Below are 26,555 nucleotides of genomic sequence, written 5' to 3'. Positions count from 1 at the left end.
AAGAAACAAAAATGTGTATGAAAGGTGATTTTTAAGCTTCTTTTAAAAGGTTTCTAATGGAAGTGACTTTGACTGAATTCTTATTAACACATTTCATGTGTTGGGAGTAAAGCTCTGGTATGGTAAAGACTTTGATTCTGTGTGGTAGAATTAAAAATCTCTTTAGTCTGTCAGTTCCTGTTTATCTGTCTAGTCTTTACTTATGCAACATGTGAACATTTTCAGTTGTTTGGATTGCTCAAACAGGGTACACCAGGCACCAGATGCAGATTCTTGTATTTGTGAGGGAATCTTTACAGCTAGAAAAGTCATTTGCAAGGTTTCTTTCTCGGTAATAAGGTAGATAAGCATTGGTAATAAGCAGGGGTTTAGTTCAGTATCAAAACATGAAAAAACTCTTAATTTTGAGCAAGGTGAATAATTATTAATTCAATTAAAAGAACATTATGAACAGCATTTGACAATTTTCCTCTATTTCTATTAAATATGCTTGAATGGTAAACCAGATTGTGCTCTCAATCCAAATTTCTACCTGAGTAACTCCATTGACATCCATGAAATTGCTCCTAATTTGAATCAGAGCAACAAGATCAAGCGAAGATTAAAAGCTTTCTTACTAGTAGTCCTATCCTGTATTTGGGGAGATTATTGTTTTACTATGGCTCTATTAGAGTAAGCTCATTACCTATTTTAGTTTTAGTTTGTGCACTCCAGAGCTAGAGCTGCCTTGTGCTCATCTCAAGTAACACCAGCACTGTCTACATCACGCACTGCTGAAAGCAAATTTGCCAGGTGAAGTATTGCCCTCAGAGTCAGAACAAACACTGCAGATGATTGTTCTGCAAAGCTGAAGTGGCAAGAAATTTCCTCATGTCCTGTGTTTGTACAGTACCTGCTGCAGTAGCTCTCTGTGCACAAATGGGGCTCCCAAAATTTCTCGTAGTCTCCATAATGACTGCTAATTGCCTAAGTAGAAATGACTCAAATGAAGAAAGAACATATTTTCTAGGCTGCATTAGGGCTCTTGGTATCTCCAAACATGCTGAATTTTGATTCAGGGCAAAAGCCAGGTTTCCCATGAAACTAATTTTGAAAGAAATCTATTTAATGTATATATTATGCAAAATGTTTCTCCCTTTTTCTACAAGAACCCTTTCTCTACAAGTCACCAGCCTTTATTTTCCCCTCAGAATGTTTTATCAAGATATACATGAATCTGGAGGAGAGCAAGTGTGCCAAGGGTAGGTTTGCCCAATAAAACTTTCCTGGTGGTTCAAAAGCTCAGTCAGTTTAAATGATATGTGTACAGAACAATGTGAGTGAAGATATTTAAATACTCCTGGTGATGGACAAGTGTCTGAAATGGAACTATACTGTTTATTTCATAATGGATGACTGCAAGTTTTCATGGGTTTAACTAAAAGCACAGCTTATGTTCTGATAGTTTGACAGAAGTCCCTGACTCATGAGTTCTCATAGTGCCATTATTTATGTCAGACTATTTTCTGTTTTGATGAAATGAATGATTACTTTTTAAAGTTAATTCATGAAAATACATGGGTGCTTTTCACAGTTACATGTATTAGACTAGTTTATAGTTTCTTCAGACCAGGAACTTTTTTTAATCACATTTTAGAGGCAACCATATCTAAACCAGACCATCCATATTGGTGTTATGCCAGCAGATACATAAAGAAGCTCATCCAATTATCTTATTTTGATTATAACAGTGAGGTATTAAAAGCTACATATTGTCCTTCTGTTCTTCTAGGCAGCATAAAGAATGGAGCAAAAATATAAAATTTTTGGTGGGAGAAAAAACATCCAGAAATTTTTAATTTGTTGTCTTTTGAGAACTACATACAGTCAGAGCTGGAAAATGTCTGACAAGGAAACAGCTTGAAGAGGAAAGAAAATGCAGCCAGGCTTCTCTGAGGGACAGAGTTATACATCTGTCTGAGGAGCCCAGAGAGTTATAAGTGGTACCCGGACAAAACCTTGGGGAGAATGAGACTAAGGTCTGAGTTATACAATTGAGAAAAGAAAAATGAAATTGTAAAAAATAATTGCACCTTTTTTCCTAGATGACAGAATAGAAAAGTTACTGTTTTCATTGGAACACAGACCTCTGCTGTGTTGGGTGTAATGTGCTTGCATCAGCTTACCCAAATATTTCAAAAATACAATGTAGTTTTGTTTAGCATTTGTGTAGCAGTCAAAATTATTTTTTGCAATTCTTTCTTTCCTAGCACTCATAACACTTCACTGAATGGAGTAATCATAAGAGCTATCACTGAAATAAAACAAGTCCTTTGATTTAATGCTAAAGTTCAAATTCATCCGGTTCCAGTCTCTACTTTCAGACACCATTGCCATCCATTCAAGTGAAGCAATATGATTTAGAGATGAAGCTGCCATCTTCTCAGTATATCATCTCATTTGGAGCAGGTCCTTGAGGTTACACTGCTGTTGATATGGTATTTTCACCAACATCTTATCTAACAGAAAGATCCATCCTACCATGTGGTTTTTCATGGAAGCTGAAGCTGGTGCATGCACAGAGTGTCATATTCATGGTAGAGACTCATGGATCTGAAAGACTACTTGAAATTAAAATTAACTTGTACATTTCTCTGGGACTGTGAGAAAAAAAAACAACAAAAAAAATCTAAGTAAAATGGGATGATGTAAAAAAAAAAATAAAAGCTGATCTGCTCAGCAGCAAAAGTTTATGTTGACCTTAATTCTGTGAAATGTGGCATCAATTTTACATTGGTGTGAAAGGGTCAGAACCAGGTCCCAGTACATAATAGTGACAGACTCATTTATGCAAGTTAAAGTTGGGTCTTTGCTAAGACTGTCATGGGACCAAACTGAATAAGGAAGAACCTGGAGATGTATTTTTTGTTTCAAAGTCTAAATTCTTCGTCATTGACTCTAATGTCAGAATTGGAGAGGAACAAGAAACTCCTTTTTCTTGTCTGCCATCCACCCTGAGGCAGGAGCGTTCTAGTCCATTTTCTGCAATAAGGAGAAATCAGGCTCTGCACATAGTTAACTTGATGATGTTTTGATTGTCTAAAGGAAATAGCTTGTTTTGGAAACAGCCTCCAAGAGGCTATTAGCATTTTTAATTGCACAGATTCTGTTTAATGCCACCCTATTTCCACTTCCCATTCTTCTCATCCTCTTTATTCCCTTATGTAGAAATAGCATCTTCTTCCGCTCAGATGCCTTCTTTGTGTGTTGTTAACTCTACTACTACTGCCCAGAATTTGTCTCTGTCCTTGGTCTCTCTGCCAGTTCTGTTACAAAAATACAAGTCTATGCAGTACTTTCACCAAAATGATCTCAAAATGCAGCCATGGACATATAAATGAACTTATTTTCACTTTCCTCACCACTGTCTTCTGCTGTCCAACTAATGTGTTCTCTCAGGAATGAAAATAAAACTCTCGGTTCACTTGTTTCAGTCCAAATGTTTGGGTGTGCAGTTTGTGATGGTTCTCCAGTTTCTAATTCAGTGTAGGCTGCCATTAATGTCCTGTCATTGTGACACCTCATTAGAATTCATTTTTTCAAGCATTACAATGCTGTTGGAAACCAGAGAACAGAGGAGTCATTCAGCTGATATGGTTGATAAATCTGCATTATTGGTGTCACTGACAACTTACTGAATCAGTCTAAGAAAAAGGGTAAAAGATTAGGGGGAAAATGGTGTGGGCTTCATCTGCTCAGCTTTCTACATGTCAGGGGGGGTCTCTGAGATGTTTGCTCTTGTGCAGATATGTTGTAAAGAGTGATATACCAAATGCTGCTGTAACTGGTAGAAACGGAGTCAGAATCCCACAGGGCACATGAAGCAGTTCTGGGAATGGAGCAGGCAGCTGTGTGGTTGTGAACATATCCCATGAGAACAGGATTTCCCTTCTCCATTTTCTCTTCTGTAATATTCCCTTCCAGCAGATCAGTGGTGCATTACTTGCAGTGCATCTGAAAGAAGCACAGGATTCCTGGGTGCTGAGTAGAGCCTTTTTTTCTCCACTGTTGTTATCCTGTCTCTGTTGGGATAAATTCTTAGTTGCATTTGTCATTACTGGACATGAAAAAAGCTGGCTTTTTCCCTAGTGTTTAAGATCCCAGCATGATGACAGACATTTTAGGAAGGCGGATAATAAAAGAACATTAAAACAAATCTGAGTGGTTAGAAATCAAGAGAAAGACAGCCTGTGATCAGTGATGTTAAGACTGTGCTGGGACACAGGTTTTTAGAAGCCTCTAGGCATTTGGAAACTGTTGACATCCTTGGGAATTAGCAGTTTCAGTACCCAAACTCTTAATTCCGCAATGAATTCTCTCAGCTTTGGCGAGGGGGTATTTTTCACATGATAAATTTTTTTCTTTTTGTGGGATGTTCCTATTCTCAAAGTTTTGTAGAAAAGTGCCTGTGCTTTCAGTTCATCAGACTGAAGCTTTATAAAGGTAAATTCAACTGGGTAAATAGGCAGATGCAACTCAAACTGTCTTTCCTGTGACAGCCCTGTCAGACTTCCCTTTCCAGATATTGCACAGAAGTGCACCCCAGTGCACCATGAGCCTGTGTGTTAATAACAGTCAAAGGAGAAGCCTTTGGTAGTGCCATAACTGGAAACAGATGTTTACTGCAGACAGACACCAAAGAAAATGAACAAGTGCTCTGCAAGCTGAGAATTTGAAGGCTTAGTTTGCTATGGGCATTCATCTGTGCATCGGTGGCGATCATCGATTCTGGTCCAGTGTTATACGCAGTTCCTGAAAATGCAAGGAGAATACATCAGCATCTGGAAATGCTTCCAAGCATTCCTCCAGATGTGGGAATAAATTACTATTAAAATGGCCTGGTTTTATGCTGCACAAAGCACCTCAAGCCATCTTACATTTCATGAAGATTATTCATCCTGAGTTTGATAAGGGAGGCAGTGAGTAAAGAAAAAAGGAGGCAATTCTGTGAAGTACTGAGGATAATGGAATTAGATACCTGTAGTCACATCTAAAAGAAAACATGTAAATGAGTGCCAGCCATCGGGAGTCTATTGTTTACAGTGTGTGCCTTATATTTAAAAGGTTCATTTAGATGCAGTAATGGGCATGTTTTCTGGGTCTGTCTCAAGATGGCAGAGTAAGAGTAATTACTCACTGCAAGAAAAAAATGCTATGCAAAATATTTCTACAAGAATAATAGAAACAGCAGTTTGCCAGGATAAAAACAAACTTGTTCATCTGTATCTAATGAGATTGGTTTAAAATGATACTGTTTCAAATTATAAAGAACTCAAGTGAATACGTGCATACATCTGTTTTCTTTAAGGGGAAATTTGTGATTTAAAATATTCAAAATGCATTCCAAAACTGGATCCCAGGAGTCACTGGCACAGCTCACAAAGCATTAGGAAATGGGCAAACTTGGAAGGCTTTCAGTTGGGTTTCAGTTCAGATAAGCCTGCAAAATCTGGAGGCCTGCAGTTGATGCTGTTAAAAAGTTTGCATTTGGGAAAGCTCTGATTCAGCAAAACACCATATTCAGCAAAATATTTCAACTTAAGCACGGTTTTATTTGTTTTGCCAATAAGAAAGAGGCTTAATCAGGTGCTTATGAGTTTTTCTCCACAAATGCCCAGGTTGCTATGTAATGCAATCTGAATATCCAATCTCAGTTTCCCCTCATATATATCAGGGAAGAAATGTAGTTACATAAAATACCTTAATTTTGTTTGAGTTTTTGTGGGATTTTTATGAAAAAATGAATTGCATTCTGGGTTGAATTTTAAATGCAACTTGTACAATGTTGATGCTCTGTATTGTTGTAAGAAACCTCTCAAATATCTTTGGATTGAAGAATCTGGGCCAGTGTTTTCTTTTAGTATGGCTCTTATTTTTATCAAAGTATTCATCAATCTCCTCTCAAATCTGCCTTCTTCATGATGCAGTTTTAGTGTAATGAGTCAGGATGCTACTGGGATATGCTCTGTTCTTTGTTGTTCTCAGTCTTTTTGAATAAATCTGAAGGTAACAACTTGACAAGGTGATAAAATTGTGCTCTAGGTATCCTGCATTTATAAACTCAGGAATAAAACTGCCAGTCACATCACTGGGATTTTTTTTTTTTTGTTATTATTATTTTTTTTTTTTGCTTTAACAAAGAGTTGAATTTTCCTTTTTCCTATGTTTTTAATGTTGGGTATCTTTATTTAACCTTGAGACTTCAGCTTCCTCTTTCAGATCTTGCTCTTTTCTTTTTCCCTTCTGATTAATGTTTTCAAAACAATGTTTGTGTCGCAACAATTATGTCTTCTTACTTGTCATCTCTGTTTAAAAATGTTGCTGCATCTGGATGAAATTTAGCTCAATAAGCAAATAATTTCTTAAGCCTTCAAAGTGACTTAGTCACTGACTTAGAGAACACAAAATATTTCCAGCATTTGTGCCACCATAGTTTTTTAAAAAACTTGATGATCAGGAGATATCTCTCTCTTGAGGAATAAATGTATTTTTGTTTTGAAAGAAATATGTATTCATCATCCCTTCTTTAATAGTAAATCCTTTTTAAAAATTGTTTATTGAGTATAATTTCCTATGATTTTCTTTCAGAGACTAAAGAATGGCTTTTACTGTAATGTATTTATTAAATTGTTTAAATATTTAATACATTCTTCATCAGCATAATAGCTACTATTTTAATTCATATGCATCATTAGCAGAAAAAATACTTAATTCTACTGGAAAATGCTATACACCCACAGGAACTACATCTACTTAATTACTCTAAAATAAGCTCCACCTGGAAGATCTGTCTTCCCAGTTCATTTTAAAATAAGTCTCCAGATAATCTCTGAAATAGTCTCCTTAAACATACTAAGGTTTCTATGGTTATTAGTAATTGTGTTGCAAAACCAGGGGAATTTTATTTAGTGTGGTGGAGGAAATAATGTCATTATTAGTTGATTAGTGTGAACAATCTTTGACAATATGTAGTACCAGCTATGGTTTCAACCACTGACACCTCATTATTCTGATTGCAGTTTGATTTGCAATGTTAAGAGGCAACAGGAAAAAAGCAATCATCCAAATCTACCTCTATCAGCTGAGAACAATGGAGGGAGTGTGTGTGCTTCACGGTATTCTAGAAATTTCCTTCCCACAAGAAAATAAAACCCCTTAATTGACAAATGACTGACACTGTTTACTAATTAGGAGGCAGGCTGCCACGTTTCTAATGCACCCTATTGTGTGCGTGCTCTGCTGTGTCAGGATTTGGTAACAAGATTACAAGTGTGATGTTGTATATGTTGTATTTTCCTGAAGTAGATGTTTTTTAGAGCAAAAGTGGCAGGTCTCGAGGGGTTGCAAATCACTCATTCTTTAATTTGGATATAGCATTAAATGTAATATAAAATCCTTTAGGTCATCCTGCTCAGTCCACATGGGAACATGGTCCTGTTAGTACCACCCTTTGTCAGTGGTCACAGGGAGCTGGCTGGCCCTGTGTCCTAGGGCACAGCAGTGGCAGCAATAACCTGTGGGCGCTGTGCAAACTGAAGGTGTTTTATTTCACTGCTATTCCCACCGGTACATTGTCAGGAGTGAGTCGCAGGTTATCATCTCTATTAGCAGGGCGAGATAAAAACTGCCTGTGTTGCTCTGTGGGGGGAATTTTCTCGCAGAGACAAAGGGCCTGGGCTTTTGGCCGCCAGTTCCTACAGAAGGATCAGCAGTGCTCCCATGGGTCAGGCCACTGGCACACATGGGGCAGCTCATGCAAGAGCTGTGCTTGTTGTTTCTTGGCTATTTGGGACAAGGCTTTAATCCTGTGACATTTATATGTTTGATGTAATGTGCTGTATGGCACCAGTGTATTTCACGGTGGCATTTGAAAAAAAGTAAACCAGTTTATATTGGATGCTTCCATGTGTACTTATGTGTCAGCCCACGGGGCAGGAAGATCTATGTTTTTCTTGGGTCATTACAGTCAATGCTTCTCACATTAGCTTTCCCCTTAAAAGTCCCCTGGGCTCTAGGGGATGTAAACAGACCTGTTTAGAACTCGATGCTCTAAAAGCTGTTCTGAGGTTTTATTTTAACCCAGGAGGACATTTTTGCAAAATGAAAATTCTCAAAAGTCATGCTAATTTGGATACTAATTTAGTGATTAATAAATGCCTCCATTGCTTGTCTTTCCCTCCTCAAAGAGCACTGATTTAAATGCTGTTTAATACTTGTTTAATGTGTTTGCCATCATTGAAACAAGTAATTAGAGCACGTGGTACAATCAGTAGCCAAGCAATAGACTCTTTATTAGTAATCTTGGGGGAAAAAGGGAATGAGGACATGGTGCTTGTATTACTGTCTGCACTAATTTGGACTTAGGAAAATCAGCATCTGTTCAACCTGTACGTATTGGCAGGAGCTAAAACTGAGCTCAGAAACAGAGTGGTAGCTTAGCATTAGAGATTCTGCATCTTTGACTTTCAGTAAGGATGAGGAGACTGCTAAAAGATGTGATGCAAAAATGACAAACCATGCCTCTCAGCTTTGTGAACTGTTTACTGGGATAAATTCCCCTCTCTGTTGTGTAGCAGGATTGTCAAGGTACTCCATTAAATTAAACAGACTCCTTCTGCCCTGAGCCGCCAAAAAAAGCAAGAGCATCTTTTGGACACATCTCTAAATCAGATAGACCTAAGGCCCTGTTTTCACAAGCACCTCCTGGATTCGTAGGATACCTGTGGGCTGGGGCTGCACTTTCAATTAGATATCAAATGCAAATTTTCAAATGCTTCTAGTTCTCACACTGGATTTGGACTGTTGATAGTAATAGCTGCAAATGCAAGGATTTAGATAACCAGCTAAGTTAGCTATTATTTCTCTGAATTCTATTGATTAGAAGGTACTTGAGATAAAGAAAGATATTGAAGTGTATACAGTGTGATTCAGACAGTGTTAGCCTGATTCACCGAGTCTTAGCCAACACTGGAAAATGAATGTTTCTTATTTTGACCATTGATAAAATAAGTTGCACAAGGAATTATCTGTATAATTTAAAGACAAAATGGGAAGAACTGTACTGTTTTATTTGCCACATATGATGCAGAAGACCACCAAAGCTATTGCAAACAGCTGCCTGCCAACAGGCCTGTGTTGCGTGCTGGGAGGCCAGGGTTTCTCTGACAGCAGCAGCCACTCTGTCAAGTTTGATGTCAAGCCAAGCTGGATCCTGGCTGAAAACTCCTGATGTCTTTGCATATCTATTGTTCTTATAGGACTGTAATGGGCAAAGGAGAAGGTCAGGAACTTAACTATCTGTTCCTGGTGGTCAGTGACTTACTGCAGAATCATGGAGAGTCAGCCACTACCACCACTCTGGACTATTTTCTCCAGCTTCAGGATGGTCAAATGATCTCTCTGTCAATGCTGCACTGTGTGGTTGCTTTATTAACAGTTTGAGCTCCACTGACAAACTTTGCACAATAGTCTCATAATTATCTGGACTTACTTTTATGTTGTGACAAGTACTTAAGAGTGGCAATTCTGGCTGACAATGACATTCTACCCATATCAAATGTTCTCTGCTTGTTTTATTTATGATCATAAATTCTGTTTTAGAAGATTTCCCACTCTGTGCATTTCTACAGGATTACAGCACTTCTCAGGTGGTAGAGTGCTCTGGTTTCCAAATTCCCATGGCATAATGACACCTGAAGAGTATAGTAATCACTCAATCACCACTGCCTGGTGTAGCTCATTGCTTAAATGCAGTGTATGGATTTGAAAGAATGTAGAAAACAAAACCTGAGTGTGGCTGGGTCCAAACACATAATGCAGTTTACTGGTTGAAATTGATTCAGTGCACTCAGATGATAGCCCTTGAAAGGCACCAGAAAGAGGGTAGCATCAATCTGAAGGCAGCAAGCAAGGAAATGTGACAGTCTTTGCATTCATTCTCTGCTGAGAGGAGTACAGACACACAGTGAGGTATGGGTGATTCCCCTGGGACACTCAGGAGCCCATGGAGCCCCAGGTACTCCACTCTGGAGGGTGAGAGTCTTGTAACAATCCTAGAAAAATAGAAATATAGATTTATTTTCTTTTTTCAAATGGTATTGAATCCACTTGGGGTCCCATATCCCTTCTTAATTTTTTTTGTTTGTTTTTGTTTTTTTGTTTTTTTGTTTTTTTGTTGGTGCAGCTTTGCTAACATTTTTTGGTTTTTCCAATATCATGGGTTTTCGGGGCTCTGGGATTTTGCCAGTACATACTGCTAGCTGCTGCAAGACAAGAGGGGTTTTCAGAAAGGGTTTGCTTTGGCAGTTCAGGCCAGCAGAGTCACTTGAAGTGATTAAGCTCATTGCAACTGGGGGCTGCAACACCTGAAGTACCGTGACTGTTTAAGACACTGCCACAGAGCCCTTCCCCCAACCAACCCTCCCACCACCCCCCCCCACAAAAAAAAAGAAAAAGAAAATAAACCACCAAACGCCAAAAAACAAAGTGCTCAGTCAAATTTCAGGTGAACCTGAGTTAATTTATTGGCTTAGGTGGACCTGGAAGCTTGGCAAAGTCTGGTTTGGGTTGAAACTAAGCCAAGCTTCAGGTTTTACTGTGCAGTAATTCTGGCTATCAGAAAATATACACAGGGAGACAAACCTCCCATTGTGAGGCCACACAGACCTGTCCCTAAAAAGCTGTGTTTGGCTAAAGGCAAGAGCATGGTTTGCTGTAATTCCTCCTTTTCCCCAGCCCATTCCTGTGGCTACAGCATTAGGCCCTGTTGGGGTTTGCTCTCTGCCCCTCGGCACAGCCTATGCTGGCAGCCAGTCTTCTTTCTAGGAAATGGCCACAGTAGCCCTTCCCACCTGGGAAATACTTCCAGTGCTTCTGCTACTTTCAGCACCAGTGGGGAAACTGTAAAGGGATGTCACAGACCTCCATCCCATTCATGCTTAGGTACCCCCAGTCAGGGTCCAGGGAGCACCCACAGATTCAGCCCTGGGAGTCTGAGCAGAGCTCAGAATGGGCATAGGGCTGTGCTGACTTTGAGTCAGATTTCATTGCCTGTGAGGGCAGTTCTTGTGGCTTTGATATGTCTTTCTCAGACTTTTTATTCTGTACATATTTTATTACTAGAACAGAAGTCTGAGCATGTTGTTGTATTTTTTGCAGGACCTGGGCATGTGTTCCCAGAAACCTGGTAATTGAGGCAACATGGATTTTGGAATGCAGAACATCAGAACTACCAAACATGCCCTGGAACAGAGAATCACTACGGTACTGTTACATGTACTATTGAGCTTTTTTTTTTTTAATAAACTCGTTTTTTTGTTGAGCTATATACTACTTAATCAAATTCAGGGCAAAAGGTGAAGCATTGATAACACATTACTGATCATGTCATCTGCTGATCTTTCCTGAGATTTCACTTCTGCATACTAATAAAGCCCACTTGGAATTAGTATGCTCAAGAGGATGTGAAATAGGTTCAGCACACTCATGTTTGGAAAGAATAGCAAAATGTCTTATTGTCAGGAAAGCCCACACTGTGGAGCAGCAGTCAGAGGTTGCCACGTTTGCTATTCTGTATGTGCAATAAGTAGCTGGTGAGGTATGTTACAACTGAAAAGTGAAAGGCCAGTTTTTATTAGTGAAAGGATAGTGGGGGAGGAGTGATGAGGAGTGGCTGGGTGGGTGTTCAGAGTGGCTGCTGTGGGTGCTGCTCCTCAGAACAGGAATCCAGATGAGGGATGTACAGTGGCTGCAGAATTTGTAATTTGGAGGGGGAAATGCAGAATGAAACCTTGCCATAAAGAGAGGGAAGGACATTAAAAGAGTTCTTAAGTCAGAAATACAGGATATAATTCACAGCCCATTGAAATCAGTGGGCATTATCTCATCACAGTGGGCACTGGATTAGGCCTCAAAAGGGTTGAAGCAACACAGTGTTAGTCAAGCAAATTTCCCTTAGTAGCAGGGTTTGAGAGCTGCAGTGTTCAAAATGAGAGTGTTTTAGAGTGAGCCAAAGCACAGCCACAGCCACATGATCTTGGTCAGTCTCCTTCAGTTCATCACAGCTTGCTCGGAGTTCAGAACAAACCATGCCAGTTCTGACAGGACCCAGCATGGACTGAGCATGAAGGTGGTCCTACCCAGCTGTTTCTTGGAACTAAGAATGTCCAAAAGGATTCTCAGGCTTTAAAGCTGAAAATTATTAGAAAACCAAAGCAATACGTGGCAACAAGGAAATGCTTTCAGCAGAGAAAACTCAGATGTGCCTGGTGAGAGATTCAGTGAAAAGCTTGCAGGCAAAGCTTACTCTGAGCCTGCTGTATCCTTGCTGAGGACAAAAGAGTGAGCCCTCTCCTCCATCCTTTTTTTTTGCCTCTGATTTTTTTCTGGATTGCAAAAATCCTGACATCTCTTCGGAGAGACCTTTGTAGACCTTTGGATGCCTCAGGAAGTTTCTGTCTATCAGTGACTTTTCCAGGCACTTCTGGGGCTGTGTCTAGCAGTCCTGACAGAGTTTCCTAGCAGCAGTCTGAGTCTTTCTTATACGCAAGGTTTACTGTATATTGTTTCTTTTCCTTTCATAGCGTAGCCTGCCCTGTTCTCCAGAAGGATCTCCAAAGACATGTATTCCTAATTTCGCTTCAGTAAGGTGTTCTGTTATCCCCTTCTCCAGGCAGCTTCTCCTGACCCAGACTACAGCACGGAGCAGTAAGTATAGTTTGGGCTTTTTTTCCCCAATCAATCTTTTTGGCAGAATTTGCTTTGCGCAGTGACAAAGTTCCCTGTGAACAAACAGATCAGAGGTAAGCCTCAGATGGGACTGTCCTCGATACACACGTGAAGTCTGCGTTGGGTGGCACACAGGATGTGTGACTGGCAGTGGAGGAGTAGAACAGTGTCCCTGTAGGCTCCTTGACAGGACACACCTTGTCAGCACAGGCATGTGTGTGTAGAGACCTTTTTCAGTAGAACCCAGGGATGTGCTTTTCCTGTATAACAAATTACCTTGGTATCACGATTGGAAGCATAAAGCCATTCCCAGGTTAGTGATAATCCCCTGTGGTGGTTTTGTTTCTGTGTTGCAAGTGCCAATAGTTCTCACACCCAGCTGTGTCATTACTGAGTGTCATTTGCATACAAGTGTCTTGCCACAGGTGATAGACATTGTTGATACTAATGTCTTTCAAATGTTGAAGCTGCAGAAATGGAATATCTATGAGAAATGATCTGTGGTGAAATTTCATTTGTTACAAGCAAGATTGTTTCCTTTTCTGCTCTGGGCACGTTTACAACGGTTGCCATGTGTCTTTAATGCATACTGTGTGTACAAGCATCTATACAGCACTGATGCTGACCAACAGAACAGTGCTATGAGCAATGAAAACATGCAATTTCTCTTAGCTCTGTTAAGCAGTGTCTATGCCAGATCTGCCTGCAAGAGTTGCCTGCAGCCAGCTGCCATCTCAAAGTAATGCGTGCACCACCGTGTACCACTGTCCTTGGATCTTGCAGAACAGTCGTACATGTACTTCTCACTGTTCTCATTTCAAAGGCAGTGTTTTTGCAATCAGTACAGAGATAAAAAAATACAATTGCTTGCTGATCTCAGGTCAGCATTCTTGGAAGAACTGCTGTGATGAGTCAGCAATCTGAGAGCAGATAGCATCCTTGGATCAGAGACCAGGCCAGGCCATGGAGTAATACAGTAATCCTAATTGCAATCTGTGCCACTTTCTGACGAGTTACAAAGTTGTCTGCTCTTGAATATGTATTCATATAGAGCATGTAGGGCTCACAGCTAAGATATTAAACATGGTATGCATTTATAGCTGGCACTGAAAGTGCAATTTGCTTATGTGAACTTTTAGATTTGCTTCCAGATCAGATAGAAGCAAATGAGCAATGACCTTTTGAGGATCTAGAGGGGGAGGAAAGAGTCTCACTAGGCTGCATCACTTTTTAAGAGAAAGGAAAATAATGAGCTTGAGCTGAAATAAATTATTTTTACAACTGTCCTGAACTAAGTATGCAGAGGGAATGCACAGAGTTGGAGCTCTACCACTGCCAGTGCTCTGACAGCTAATATGACTAAATGAGATCAGCTCCTACCTAACAGAACATTGGAAAGGGTTCAGGGATTGCTTAAGATAAAATGAATGGCAAAGAAATGAAGTACAGGAGCTTCCTTCTTCTGAGGTATGGTAGGCACAGAAATTCCATTATTTTCTAATAGCATTTTACAATTCTCGCTCACCATTTTGTAACTCATTTGAACTGTTCATATCATTCAAAAAATGCCCTTTTTGGCTGTCTTGGGTGGGATATCCATCTGATTTATTTTGCTGCATGCAAGTTAGTCAAAAGAGCCAGGACAGATGGCTCATGGTATTTTCAGCAGATATTTAGGTTATTCTCTGTACCTGCTGCTATATTTCTTTTGAAGGAGATAGTTAAAAAAGAAAAAGATGTTTCCAGTCTAAAAGTCTGAGAAGAGAATTCACAGGTACCCCTGTCTTTAATCATTCAGTGTATTCATAAATATTTCACTGAAAAATAGGGAGAAATTAATTGTTTCACATGCGGTTTCAAGCATGTGTTAAGTATTCAAGAGCTTTCAGATGAGATCTAGCACATTTAAATGCAATTTCATCTATGTCTTTCTGGTCTGCAATGAACAGCATATTGCCCTGTTCTTTATTTGGCCTTTTAGTTGGATTAGCAACCACAGTACAAATCCATATGAAAAGGTGAAATGATGAGATCCTATTCAAGTAGCATGAGTTGCATTTCAGTAAGTTTCACAGGTTGTCTCATACATAGAAACTTTCAATTGTGTTTCTTCAAGTATTTTTAGTCCTTGAAAATCCTTTGGTTGCAGCTCAGATTTCTCTTTAAGTGGCAAAATGAGTGCAGTCATTCTGGTTGCTTGTGTAGTGTCCTTTCTTAGAGGACATGTCCTTGTCCTATAACTCTTCTCTGCTTGCCAGGCCTAGACAAAGTGGCTCTGCTGAAAAGCTGTCACCACAGATCATCATTGACTTCAGCAGAAGGATGGTTTTTCCCCCTTTGTCATTTCCATAATGGGATTATGAAGATGCACAGAGTTGCAGTGTTCCAGGAGACCAGATAGCTGGACTAGAGTCAGGGCCCTCCACGGGTATGCTGTGAGTTTTGTTTTAATAATTGCCATAGTATTTTTAATTAGGATAGGGCACCATATCCCTGTGAAACCACAGAAAATATCTTGAGGGTGTAATGGATTTCAGCTGATGTCTGGTGGTTATTCTTACTCAAATCCTTCTGACTGGGGAGGAAAATTTGTAGAGGATTGTGGTATCTCTAGTTTTATTTAGCTAGAGCATCTCTGTGTAAGAAATTAATTGAGTTACTTAACAGGGGTTACTTAACACCATTTCTTTTAATTTTTCTTTTGGCAAGGAGAAGTGTAAGCAGTCCACTGACCAAACTATAGGGGCTACTAATGTTACTGATCTATTTTGACCTCACTTAATTGGGTGTGGGTGAGAACAGAAATGTGTGGAGATAGCACATCCAGTGTTTGGTTTGTTCTGCTGCTTCTTTTAGGGTTCTTCACCTGTTTTACAGAGAAAAGGTCCCTTATGACAAAAAGTCTTTATCTGTCAAACAAAAAAACCTGGCATAGGAACTGATGAACTGATGAAGGATGCTTCTCTGAGATGGCCAGCTCCCCCCAGGAATGAAGGTGTAAGTCAGCCTTCTTTCCCCAGAGTCACATCAGCACATCAGCTGAGAGCAGCACGTCACTTCAGTGCTCTGAATGGGACAAACCCTTTTCCCTTTGCTCCCTCACTGCAGCACAGCTCAAGGCCCACATGTCCCCAGGGCCACTGCCCTTTTACTTTCAGTAATGCTACTTTGACCTCTTCTCAAGGCTGTGCTAAACTCTGGGGTTATATAGGACTGCCTGTTTTGGGGACACAGTGCAGAAATCATGTGTTCTGAGTTCCAGGAATACCATCGCAGAGACAAGCGACATGGCTAACTCAGAGATGTGAGGTGGCATATTTGTTCAACTGAGCTTTTGAGGGAAAAGCAGCCACTACAGTGTATGTCTGACATTCTTGGACTGTCTAGATCTACCCTGTACCAGAGAGGTCAGCATCAACTACAGGATAAAATGGTCTACTTAGGACAGAAAACCTGCACCTATAAGACACCAACAGGACAGAACAACAGGGCCCAGTGGCCAAGCTCACTACAACTCTTATCCAGATTTAGAAGAACAGGGCACAATTTCTGGTCCCTCTGAAAGCAATGGAAAGGCATCTCTTGTCCCACAACACACATGTGCTACATTTCACACTGGGGGATGAGTTATCTCAGCAAAAATGATACTGGCATTGCCAGTTCCATGCCAGCAGCCTTTCAGAAGTGTCTCTTTGCTATTGGTAGTCATTGCACTTGGTCTGAACGTGGCAGATGCCTCAGAGGAACTTTATCTGCATCCTACTGGTGTTGTCTCAGGATTTCAGTGTGATCAAGTTTTATTAAAGTAGCATCTCCTGCATTTTTTTCCCTAAATGTTTTACTACCCAAAGTAATAAACATAGATGGATGTTCTGGACTCTCTCATAAAGAACAACAAAAACCCCCTGTACAATTAAAGTCCACCTTTTAAATAGAGAACCTGTAAAAGGGCTCCATTCCCAAGTATTATTTAATAGAAATGAAGAGAGCGGAAGATGAACTATATTGGAAAAGCAATAACATCCGAGTTGCTGTACATGCCATCTAATTCTGTATCAATTGATTTACCTATTATTGATATACTATGGCATTTATATACCGTGTCCCCAAAAATGAAACATTAGATACGGCAGGCTGCTCCTCCTTGCTGAACACCAGTGTGATTAGAGTCTCTGCTCTAGTTTGATTACCTTGCTAACAGAATAGTCTAAGCTGAATTTTTTACCCTTCATTTTGGAGTATCTGTAAAAATTATGGTCATCTGCATAGCTGGCTGATGAACCAGGTAGCACATGACGGTAGCTTTGTGGAAAAGCTGTGATATATATTGTATTGTTTGAGGGGGGTTTCAGTCTGTGTGGGCATTTCAAGTAGGGGCCTCAAAAGCACTTGGCCTTTCTCTCCCTGAAGTTGCTGAAAGCTGTTCTGTCACCACTGAAAACAACAGCTAAGCATTTTCCATCCTTCTCCAGTAAATGGCAGATGGGGAGCTGCATGGCTGAGGGGAGTTTTGGTATTGGGCCACTGGTGAAAACACGATTCAGATCCTTTAGAACAGACAAGTCATTGCTGTGCAACAGCTTTCCAGAAGATTTTGGTCTCATTCTGGTATCTAATGGACAAGGAAATCCTGCTAAGTGCTACCAGGCTGGTTCTCCTCTCAGCAGCCAATGCAAAGAAGCAGAGATTGAAAAGGAGTGAACGAGCTTGAGGTTTAAATCTGTCTCTGTGCTGGGTTATCTTGAAGGTGAAGCTAAGGCACATCGCTAGGCAGCAGGAGGGCAGCTCGGCTTACTGCGGATTCTGCTTTGCAAATAAACAGTGACATCTACTTATCACAGTGTCCCACTGCTACCCCTCACACATACCAGGGTTGCTTGCTGTTTAAGTGTAAGAAATTTTGTTGATTTCGTTGTTCTCTCACATATTCCCACCTGTTCTACAAGAATGCTCAAAGTCATTTCTCCTACAAGTTGAAGATGCACACCCACAGCAGAGGCAGATGAAGCTCTGGTTTAAATGTACAGTGAATGCAGTCAGGGAACTCTGACCGTATCAGTACTGTGCACATCACATTCCCTTCACCTGACTGTACATTTCACAAAGTTACCTTTTGCTAATCCAAACTTAAGGCTGCAGTAACAGGAGCTTCACTACAAAAGCACGGGTAGATTTTAGCACTGCCTATACTGTTCAGCAGCCAGCACTCACTAGGAAATTACAGACTGTTGTGTTTAGGTGTGTAGATGCTGTGCAATGTTTCAGAGCTTACTAAGGATTATTTTTTTTTTCAGTTCAGGAGAGCAAATAGCTTATATTGGCTTGTTTTATCAAATTCAAGCGGACATGGTCACTCTATAAGAAACATCCATATTTTCTGTATATTTATGACCAAATGTTTCAGCCACCACACCAGAAAATGTAAAATAATTCACTTAAAAGACAAAAAATCTGGAAGGTGTTCCAGCTCTGCGCTGGCAGAAGTTACTAGAGATTATGTATGGACATGCACAGCTAGCAGTGCTGCTGTTCTAACAAAGGGAAAATAAAGGGCCTTTAAATAGCCTGCAATACTTGGATAAGCTGAAAAGCTGAAAACAAACAAACAAACCCAAGCAAATTCTTTTTTTAAAAAACAATAGGTTGAAAATATCAGAGTGAAACATGTCACTGGTCCTGTGGAGAGGCCAAGTTTTGATGCTAGGAGCACAAAGAAGCTTTCAGGGTGGCACTCAAATTTTCTCATGCAGATTTTTTTCCTTATCTGGTATAAAAATTGCAGATGCTGTCCCCCTACGTCTGTACATCCTTCATTTCCTTGCAGGCACACCTCATCACACCTTTACTTACACCTTTCCCACTCAGTGCTGCACTGAATTTCTGTCTCTGTATCTTCATTAGGTATGGTGACAAACATCAATAATTTTTTAAAAAACAGGAACTACCCAATGCTGATCTGAACAATGTTAAACCATTCCAATTGTCTCTTAATTAGGGCTGTGTTTTCTAACAGAATAGCTATTTTAATACACTACTTAGTGGGGGTTCAGTTGTATTAGCATGAATTTAATCATTACCCTATAGGAATAAGCAACATTTTTTTTTTTTTTTTTTTTTTTTAAATATACCAATAGAGGGAGATGCATAACTCTGATTGTATGGATGCACTGAGGTACCCCAAGAGGTGTAAGGTTGTGATCCACAAAAGCAACTAAATATCAAAGCTTTCAATAGAAGCCCAGTGCCTAAATGCTTCGGTAAGCATCAAAATCAGCTGTAAACGCTTCTGATCTTGTGCAGCACCTGAAAAGTTGTGAAAATCACCACAAGCAAGAAACAATTGAGGTTGTGATGGTTTCAGAAAATTGTTACAAAGACAATTTACGTATCCTTTTGCTATCAACAGCACACATGCTTTGTGCTCTGCAGCATGTCATCAAATGCTTCAGTTAATTACTCACTAATTATAACACTGTTGAATGGCTACACTGTGGCAACCATATAATTATGGAGCATAAAGTACTGAGCAGTTGCAAGGCTGAGCATATTGACTGATTACAATAAATCCCCTGCTTATTGTTGATATTTTTCACCTGCTTAACAATTGTAATGTTTGCCTATCATACCCTCAAACTCAGAGCAGTATATGAAGTGTTAGTAGCAGAAGTTAATTAAAGTGGAAAGCAGGAAAGCTGTACTGAAATGGTAGTGTATGATGACAAATGTGTGCTGAAACACGGAACCTGGAAACAGCCCATCACAGCTTCCAGGGCACAGCATTCCTCTCGCACCCCTTGTGCAGCTCCCTCACGGAAAGAGGGAAAAGGAGAAAAGAGGTCACTGATGTTTTAAAAATACAGTGAGGTGAGTCAGAATCTCAGGGCAGCTCACGGAGATGCGGAGGGAGTTCAGCTTGCGTGTGCTTCCAAGCTTCCAACATCAGCATGGGGAGAAGCCATTGAAGGAGCTGCTGGAAGTGCTGCCAGCTAATGAGCCCTGCAGGGTCTCCCCTGGCACGCTGGGGCTGCCTGGAACACCAGTGCCCCCCAGTACCAGCGGGTTCCCCAGCTCGGGCTGGTAGGGGGCAGATGATGCACAGCTGGCTCAGGTTATACTTCCCAAAAAGACTCTTACATAACAGGAAGCATCAAGGAACCACCTCAGGGCAGTTGCCTGGGCTGCTTTGTGCTTGCCGGTACAAAGTGTAACTAAAGATCTTCATCTACCCTTTTATGTTTATAGGAAGACACAAGCACACATGAAAATCCAGCCCTGGGATTCAGTATTTTTCTTCTTGTGCTTTCCACAAATCATTTTTTTGTCCCCTCAAAATGTTCAGGATCTGGGGAAGTGTATACTAAGCTGTCCCTGCCATTCATATCTTGCACTAGAGCCAAGATTCAAAGCTGTTCAGCAAAAGACGCTAATTCATTAAAACTCAGTGAAAGCCTTGCTTGCTCATGCTGCTACAAGTAGTTCTTGCTGTGTTCTCAGAATGGAATGGCAAAGCAGGAAATGTCTGATCAAAGAGTTTTCCACTTCATATTTGGGAAAGTGAGTCACTCCACAGTGCTGTGGTTCCTGCTCCCTCCCAGTGCCTCCTGCCGTATAAATGTGCACTCAGAGGAAGGCTCAGTGCTTGTCATCTGCAGAGCACTGAAGATGAAGAGTGAAGAGACAACTTTGCAGTTGCAAGTGAACAGGAAGTTCTTTCCACAAAGACAAACCTTTCTTAAAACACGCTGCTAGTTCCTTCCCTATGAATAGAGGCTGCCTCTTGGAGCAGCCTTGCCTTTCTCTGGTTTTAAGGGCTCTGAAAGTTGACAAGAAGCCTAAAGGATCTGTGTCAGCTATTACCATAAAGGACTCACAGTACACTTTGGAACTTCTGTATTTATTGTTGGTGTTCATTATCAAAAAGAATAAAATGTTTTAGCAAAAATGTGATAAATTAATGCCATATGGAAAACTGCAACAATTGCTGAGTCTAGATTTGGACTACATTAGGAACAAGATAATTGCTGGTGTAATTACACACAGCTCCAGACAGTGGTGTGTCTGACCCACGGTCATTTTTATGCCCATACTAAAATGTCAATAATATCCTATGATAGAATGTCACCCTGTTCTCCTCCCCAGATCCTCTCAGCATTGTTACAGCTGATAATGCATCTGCAGTCTGCACATTTTTCTCAGAATGTTTGTTTTGGAAATGTTCCATTCCTCAACCATCATATAAACTTCAGCTTAAGTGATAGCCTGGACCTGGAAGAGTTTCAGGACACAACAAGGGAGAGCATTTACTGTTTTTCAATGCATTTTGAGAATGATAGGCTGGTAAGCTCCTCTGTGGATGATATATGTAAAGTGTGTGGCTGTTTGCCAGTATATTCAGTATATATAAAAAAGCAAGTTACTAAAAAAGGGGCTCCAGAGAGACAGCAAGACTGTTCATACTTTTTCCTTCCATAGTCTTGGTCCATCATTTATCTTTTTATTGTTTCTTAACTCAGTAAAGTCTATTGTATTGTTGTAGCTGGGCCTAATTGTGGCCAATCTGCCATGAATTCTCTGAGATATTTGTGCATCTTTGAGATTTTTTACTCATTCAAGGCAGTATTTCCTTTGAAATTTCAAGATAATTTATCCTTAAGATATATTTATTGCATTCATTTTTTTGACATCCACAGGGTCTCATCAGAGAAAGGGCTGGCTCTGTTCTCTTCAGTGTGTCTCTTATGGAAATATGAGTCATGGCTTTTAAAACTCCTTTTGTCTCATGAAGATATTACTTACAGAATATTGTCAAGATGAGCCCAAGTTACCAGCTGGGAACAAGAAAGAACGAACAGGTCTCCCTTTACCATTCTTGTGCTTTCAGATTTTGAGCATTTTAGAAAGGCTGATCTGAATCTTGCTTCTCCTTCCTCCCAACTGGTTTTGATCCTTAGTAGCTCTTGCAAATATAAGTTCTCAGGCAATTTCTCTAGTTTTGGGAGCAGTGATTTGTAGGCAAAAAACATTAATGCTTTGATTTTGCAGAATGAGGTACAGGAAGATGTGTTTCAGATCATAGGACACAATGGAAATTGCAGCATTTCAACCCTGCACAGACCCTTGTGGAGTGGTGGAGATAGTGCCTCCATTGAGTATGAGGTCAAGTCACACTTGGAGAACACCACAAAATTGCATGGGATCAGTCCAGCACTGCTGCAGAAAATAGGAGCTTTGTGGTTCATTCCTATAATATGCAGAAGCAAAAGAACGTAGGACCAAAACACTGCTTCTGGTTCCCCTTCCATGAAATGTGAGTATCAGTCAAATGTTGTTACGAGCTTTGAAAAGCTCGGTAGTCTGAACTTTGACTAATTGTAGAATTCAGAGATGACTGTTTTTGTCAAGGAGCCAGAGGCGTATGTGATGTAAATCTGCTGTTCCACTGTTTTCAGGAGAGCCCAACAGGCTTGTGCTGCATGGAGAAATCTGATAGGAAATAATCAGCAAATTATTTTAATCAATTTAACCCCTAAAAAGCCATATCAGCATACAAAGCTCACAGTGAAACCTAGGCAAACCATAAGCACATAGCTTTAAGGCAGTGGCTAAGGCTAACTGCGAAAATTAAGCATCAGATAGGTGGATCAGCTGGATCTGCTGTGCATGCTGGAAGTTCACCAGGGCCCTGCTCTTCACTCAGGCCCCTTTTGCACTGAAGGTGCAGTTCTGGGCAACAAGAGGAGCTAGACTAGAGGAATAAGGTTCTTTTTCAGGTCAGGAGAGGACTGATTTTCTTTGTAAAGACCTTTTGCTTTCACCGTGCCAAGGATTAATTTAAAGGAACGTTTCCCTCTTTGAAAGGGAACAAACAGCAGCTCTGTTTCATCTCTGTAGGTGCAGTGGTGTGCAGGGGTAGCCAGGTGACAAACAGGCAGCCTGTGCCTGAGCACCCCTGTTGTTAAAGGCACACGTGGAGCTGAGCCCGTGCCGGGAGCTGCAGAGAGCAAATGTTTGTTGCACATGCTCCGTTAGTCCCATTATCGGCTTCATCATGAGCAAGAGAAAAAGAGCTGCTTTGTGGCAGAGCTACTAACACTAACTCACACTGTCATTCACGAAGGAAATTTAATCTCGTGTTTGCAGTTTGATTCAGACTTATCCATTAATCATTTTTTCCTGCACAGATATTGCTGTGCACTGAGTGTGGCTGTAGGCGCTGGGCCGGGCCTGTGGGCAGAGCGAGCGCTGGCAATGGCTGTGCCGGGCCCAGAGCTGCACTGAGCCAGCCGTTCCCTCAGTGCTGAACTCCGTCAAACTGACTGAAAATGCTGCAGAAAATCGGCTCCCCCAAATCTGTACCAAACAGGAATTAGCTCACAGCCTTTCCCCAGCCACTGCTCGCTGGGAGAGGGACCAGAGCAGGCAGGGGCCTCCCATCCTTGCAAAGGCCCAGAGATATGGGCAGAGGTGGCTCTTCCAGGGCAGGACAGGTAAAAGCGGTCAAGAAAACAAGCAGGGTTTTGATCCCCATTATTGCAGGCAGCAACAACAGGGGTTGATTTCTCCCTGACCTCACATGCACAGTAGCGCTGGCACAGGACACTTTTCTCTCCAAATGTGGCTGGGGCTGCCAGGGAGCTTGCCAGGGTGAAGCGAGTCTGGTGTGGAAATCAAAGCCAGCTTCACCTGCTGGGAGCTGTGTGCAGCAAGGCCTCCAGCCTGGAGGGGTTTACCAGCTTCTGCCCTCTTGGAAGCAGCTGACTGAGGGGGTATAATGTTACAGCAGCGTGGATTTTCTTTTATTTTAGCAATGAACAGAATTTCTGAGGTCTAAAAATAAAACTGGGGACAAGATGAGTAATTTTTTTAAAGGTCACCTATTTTTTTCTTTTTCCAAGAGCACCTTTTCACCTTTCTTTATTGGTGAAACACGTTTTACAACAACACAAACCTCTGTTAACAAAAGAAGAAGCAAACTGGCTGGGTAAACTGAAACAAATATTAGTTTTCTACCTCAAAATGTTATTTTTAAAAAATTTACATCGAATCTTGCATTTTTCATTAAAAAAATGGCCTAAAATGAAATCTGAAATTGAAATCAAAATCGCATTTTGACAGCTTTTCTTTTCTCTTATCTTTGGTTTATTTTGTCGTTTTTGTTTTTTGTTCACATGCTTTCCTCTTTAGCGACTCTTTCCTTAAATTCACTCCATGTTTGTATTAGGTTTTTGCCTGGAGTTGGCACAGAGCAAGCAGAGCTGGTTCTCTGACCTGCACAGAGACTTTTGATGCCATGGGTATTCTTTAATGAGACTTATGTCTGCCTGGTGACCCATCTGTGCTCTGACTGAGCTGCTACAACAGGGCCTTAGGGCAACGATGAAATAGGCATAAGATGCTAATCCACATCCTCTGCCACCTTTCACCATGTGCATTGCAGATAAAATCCAAACCCAGCTTTTTTCTACCCTGAAATTCAAACAAAATAGCTATGCTGCTATTGCATGGTTCTGTTTTTGTGTTTTCCTTCCTAACAAAGTAGGAATGAGAGATATACTTACCTTTAAACCTGTTCTCAGTTTGACACTTAAAATACTGTTTACTAACTTATGATAAAAGCTGGGGATTTGGTTCTTTCAGGAGGATCTAAATTACTAATGACCAAAAGGTACACTAGAGAAATTGCTGCCATCATCTGCAGTTTTTCTTTTGTTTAAATTTTCAAACTTGTTTTTCAAATTTCTGCCGATGAAAATAGTATCAGACTGATTGAGACAACTGTACAGAAAGCAGAGCCTCTTACAATAGGAGCAGGGGAAAAAACAATAGATGACTGGGCTGCCTTCTTTCATTTTTTGACCTTTAATTGAAAGATTGAAGATAAGTAGTTCCTGGGAGAAAGCAAAAGGCTGATTCACTTACCCTGTAGCTTTGAATGGAAAAGCTTCCTGGAAGCCTTACTATACATTATGAATCATCCTCTTGTCATTCCAAGAAGTTCATAGACAAGTAAAATGTTAGAAATGGATTGGAAGTGGAGTGATGGGCAGTAAGGCCTAAGTCAGAGGTTAAAGGTCTCAAGATAATACATTCAGGCATCCCTCAGGACATTTTTGTAAAACTGATGTTTCTGACCTCAGGAATCCTTGTCTCCCTGCATTAGGATTCACTGCTCTCGTATAATAATGTAATTTTGAAAAGTTCACTTGCTTTATATGAAGTTTTAAAAATGAAAACTGAGTTTTCTTTCAAGTAAATCAGATGGAGTCATCACTGCTTCATGCTTACGGGACTAGAGTATGTGGACTGACTGCCATTTCAAACCCTGTAACATAAATGAAATCAGATATAAAACAGATTTGATCGCAGTAAGCACAAAGGAATCAATTATTAAATCCCCGAGGGTGTCACAGTGTACTATAGGTGGAAGAGAATAAGCTTTTGCATTTCAAGAGACAGAATGGGATAGGAAGAGTAGCAAATCCTCTTCTTGGGATGGGAATCAAGTGTTTCACAATATGGCAGGAATTCAATTGACCTTGAAAGTACATGAGCCCCTTATCCTTTTTCAGAGCCACATCCTCTCAGGATGCTTATTAGGATGCCTAATCCTCACTGTTGACATATGAGTTTGTTACATATTATTTCTAAAATGTAACTTTTAAGATATGTTTTTGATCAAGGTGCTAACTCAGTGACCATTTCTTAAGATGACTACCAAAACACTGTGTGCCAGAGAAGCAATGTTCCTATATTCAATCCTTTCCTGGCCTCATGTGAGTGCAGACTGAGGAACGCTGCATGTTCTATAGTGGCTCACTTTAACCAGAGGTAATGGGATGAACACATTTTTTGCTCTGCTGTAATCTCTTCCATCATACACATTTCACCAATGTGCAGTGCTTCCAAATCTCCACGTGGACAGTGCCACTAGCCTTAGTGCTCTGCAATGAGACACGAGGAAGAACTACTCTGTTGGCAAAAGTACCCAGACATTTTAATGCCTTTGTTAAAGGCTTGATATTTAGCACTGGCATAATGGTACAGCTTCATTGACATGTTCCCAATTTCCATGGGAGCTGAAGGGACTGAGATGTTTCTTAGTTTGACTGAGTGTCCTGGTTTCAGCTGGCATAGAGCTCGTTCTGTTCTCGGTAGCTGGTACAGTGCTGTGTTTGGGATTCACGAGGATAACGCTGGTAACACAGTGATATTTTGCTGCTGCTGGGCAGTGTTTACTCTGAGCCCCAGATGTTCTGGTGTCTCATGCTCTGCCTGTGAGGGGCTGCGCAATAAATGGGGAGGGAGCACAGCCAAGGCAGCTGACCCAAACTGGCCAAGGGGATGTTCCATGCTGGGAATATAAACTGGGAGGAGCTGTCTAGGAGCAGCTGATGGCTGCTTGGCAATGGGATGGGCATTGGTAAAGGGGTGGAGATCAACTATTGTGCATCACTCGTTTTTCCTGGGGTTTATTTTTTTCTCTCTCGGTCTTGTTCATTACAATTATTGTTATTGTTATTTTGGGATTATTTATTAGTATTGTTGGGATCATTATATTTTACTTTGTTTCTATTATTAAACTGTTCTTTTACCTCAACCCAGGAGTTATTTTTTTAGCTCCTCTGATTCTCTCCCCCACCCCACTGCAGGAGGAAGCCAGACAATGGCTGTGTGGTACTTCATTGTCATGTGGGGATAAACCACAACCCTGAGCAGCAGCATTTAAAATTATTGCAGCTTGGATTTGAAATAAACACTTCACTGGGGTGAATGCGGTGCTGAAGAGTGAA

General features: G+C 40.7%; 1 protein-coding gene across 1 annotated transcript in view; it reads left to right on the top strand.

Annotated features, from left to right (window-relative positions):
• LOC111934126 (uncharacterized) overlaps positions 1-26,555 on the top strand; it is a 113,820-nt gene that overhangs the window by 64,435 nt on the left and 22,830 nt on the right. The window contains exon 5 of the mRNA XM_086849746.1: positions 11,197-11,301. Coding sequence (XP_086705872.1) covers positions 11,197-11,301 — 105 coding nt within the window. The remainder of the gene's footprint in view (positions 1-11,196; positions 11,302-26,555) is intronic.

Source organism: Cyanistes caeruleus, chromosome 13 (genome assembly GCF_971803275.1).
Source record: "Cyanistes caeruleus chromosome 13, bCyaCae1.hap1.1, whole genome shotgun sequence".
Lineage (NCBI taxonomy): Eukaryota > Metazoa > Chordata > Aves > Passeriformes > Paridae > Cyanistes > Cyanistes caeruleus.
The sequence above is the reverse complement of the archived record's forward strand: the minus strand, read 5'-3'. Positions and strand labels throughout refer to the sequence as shown.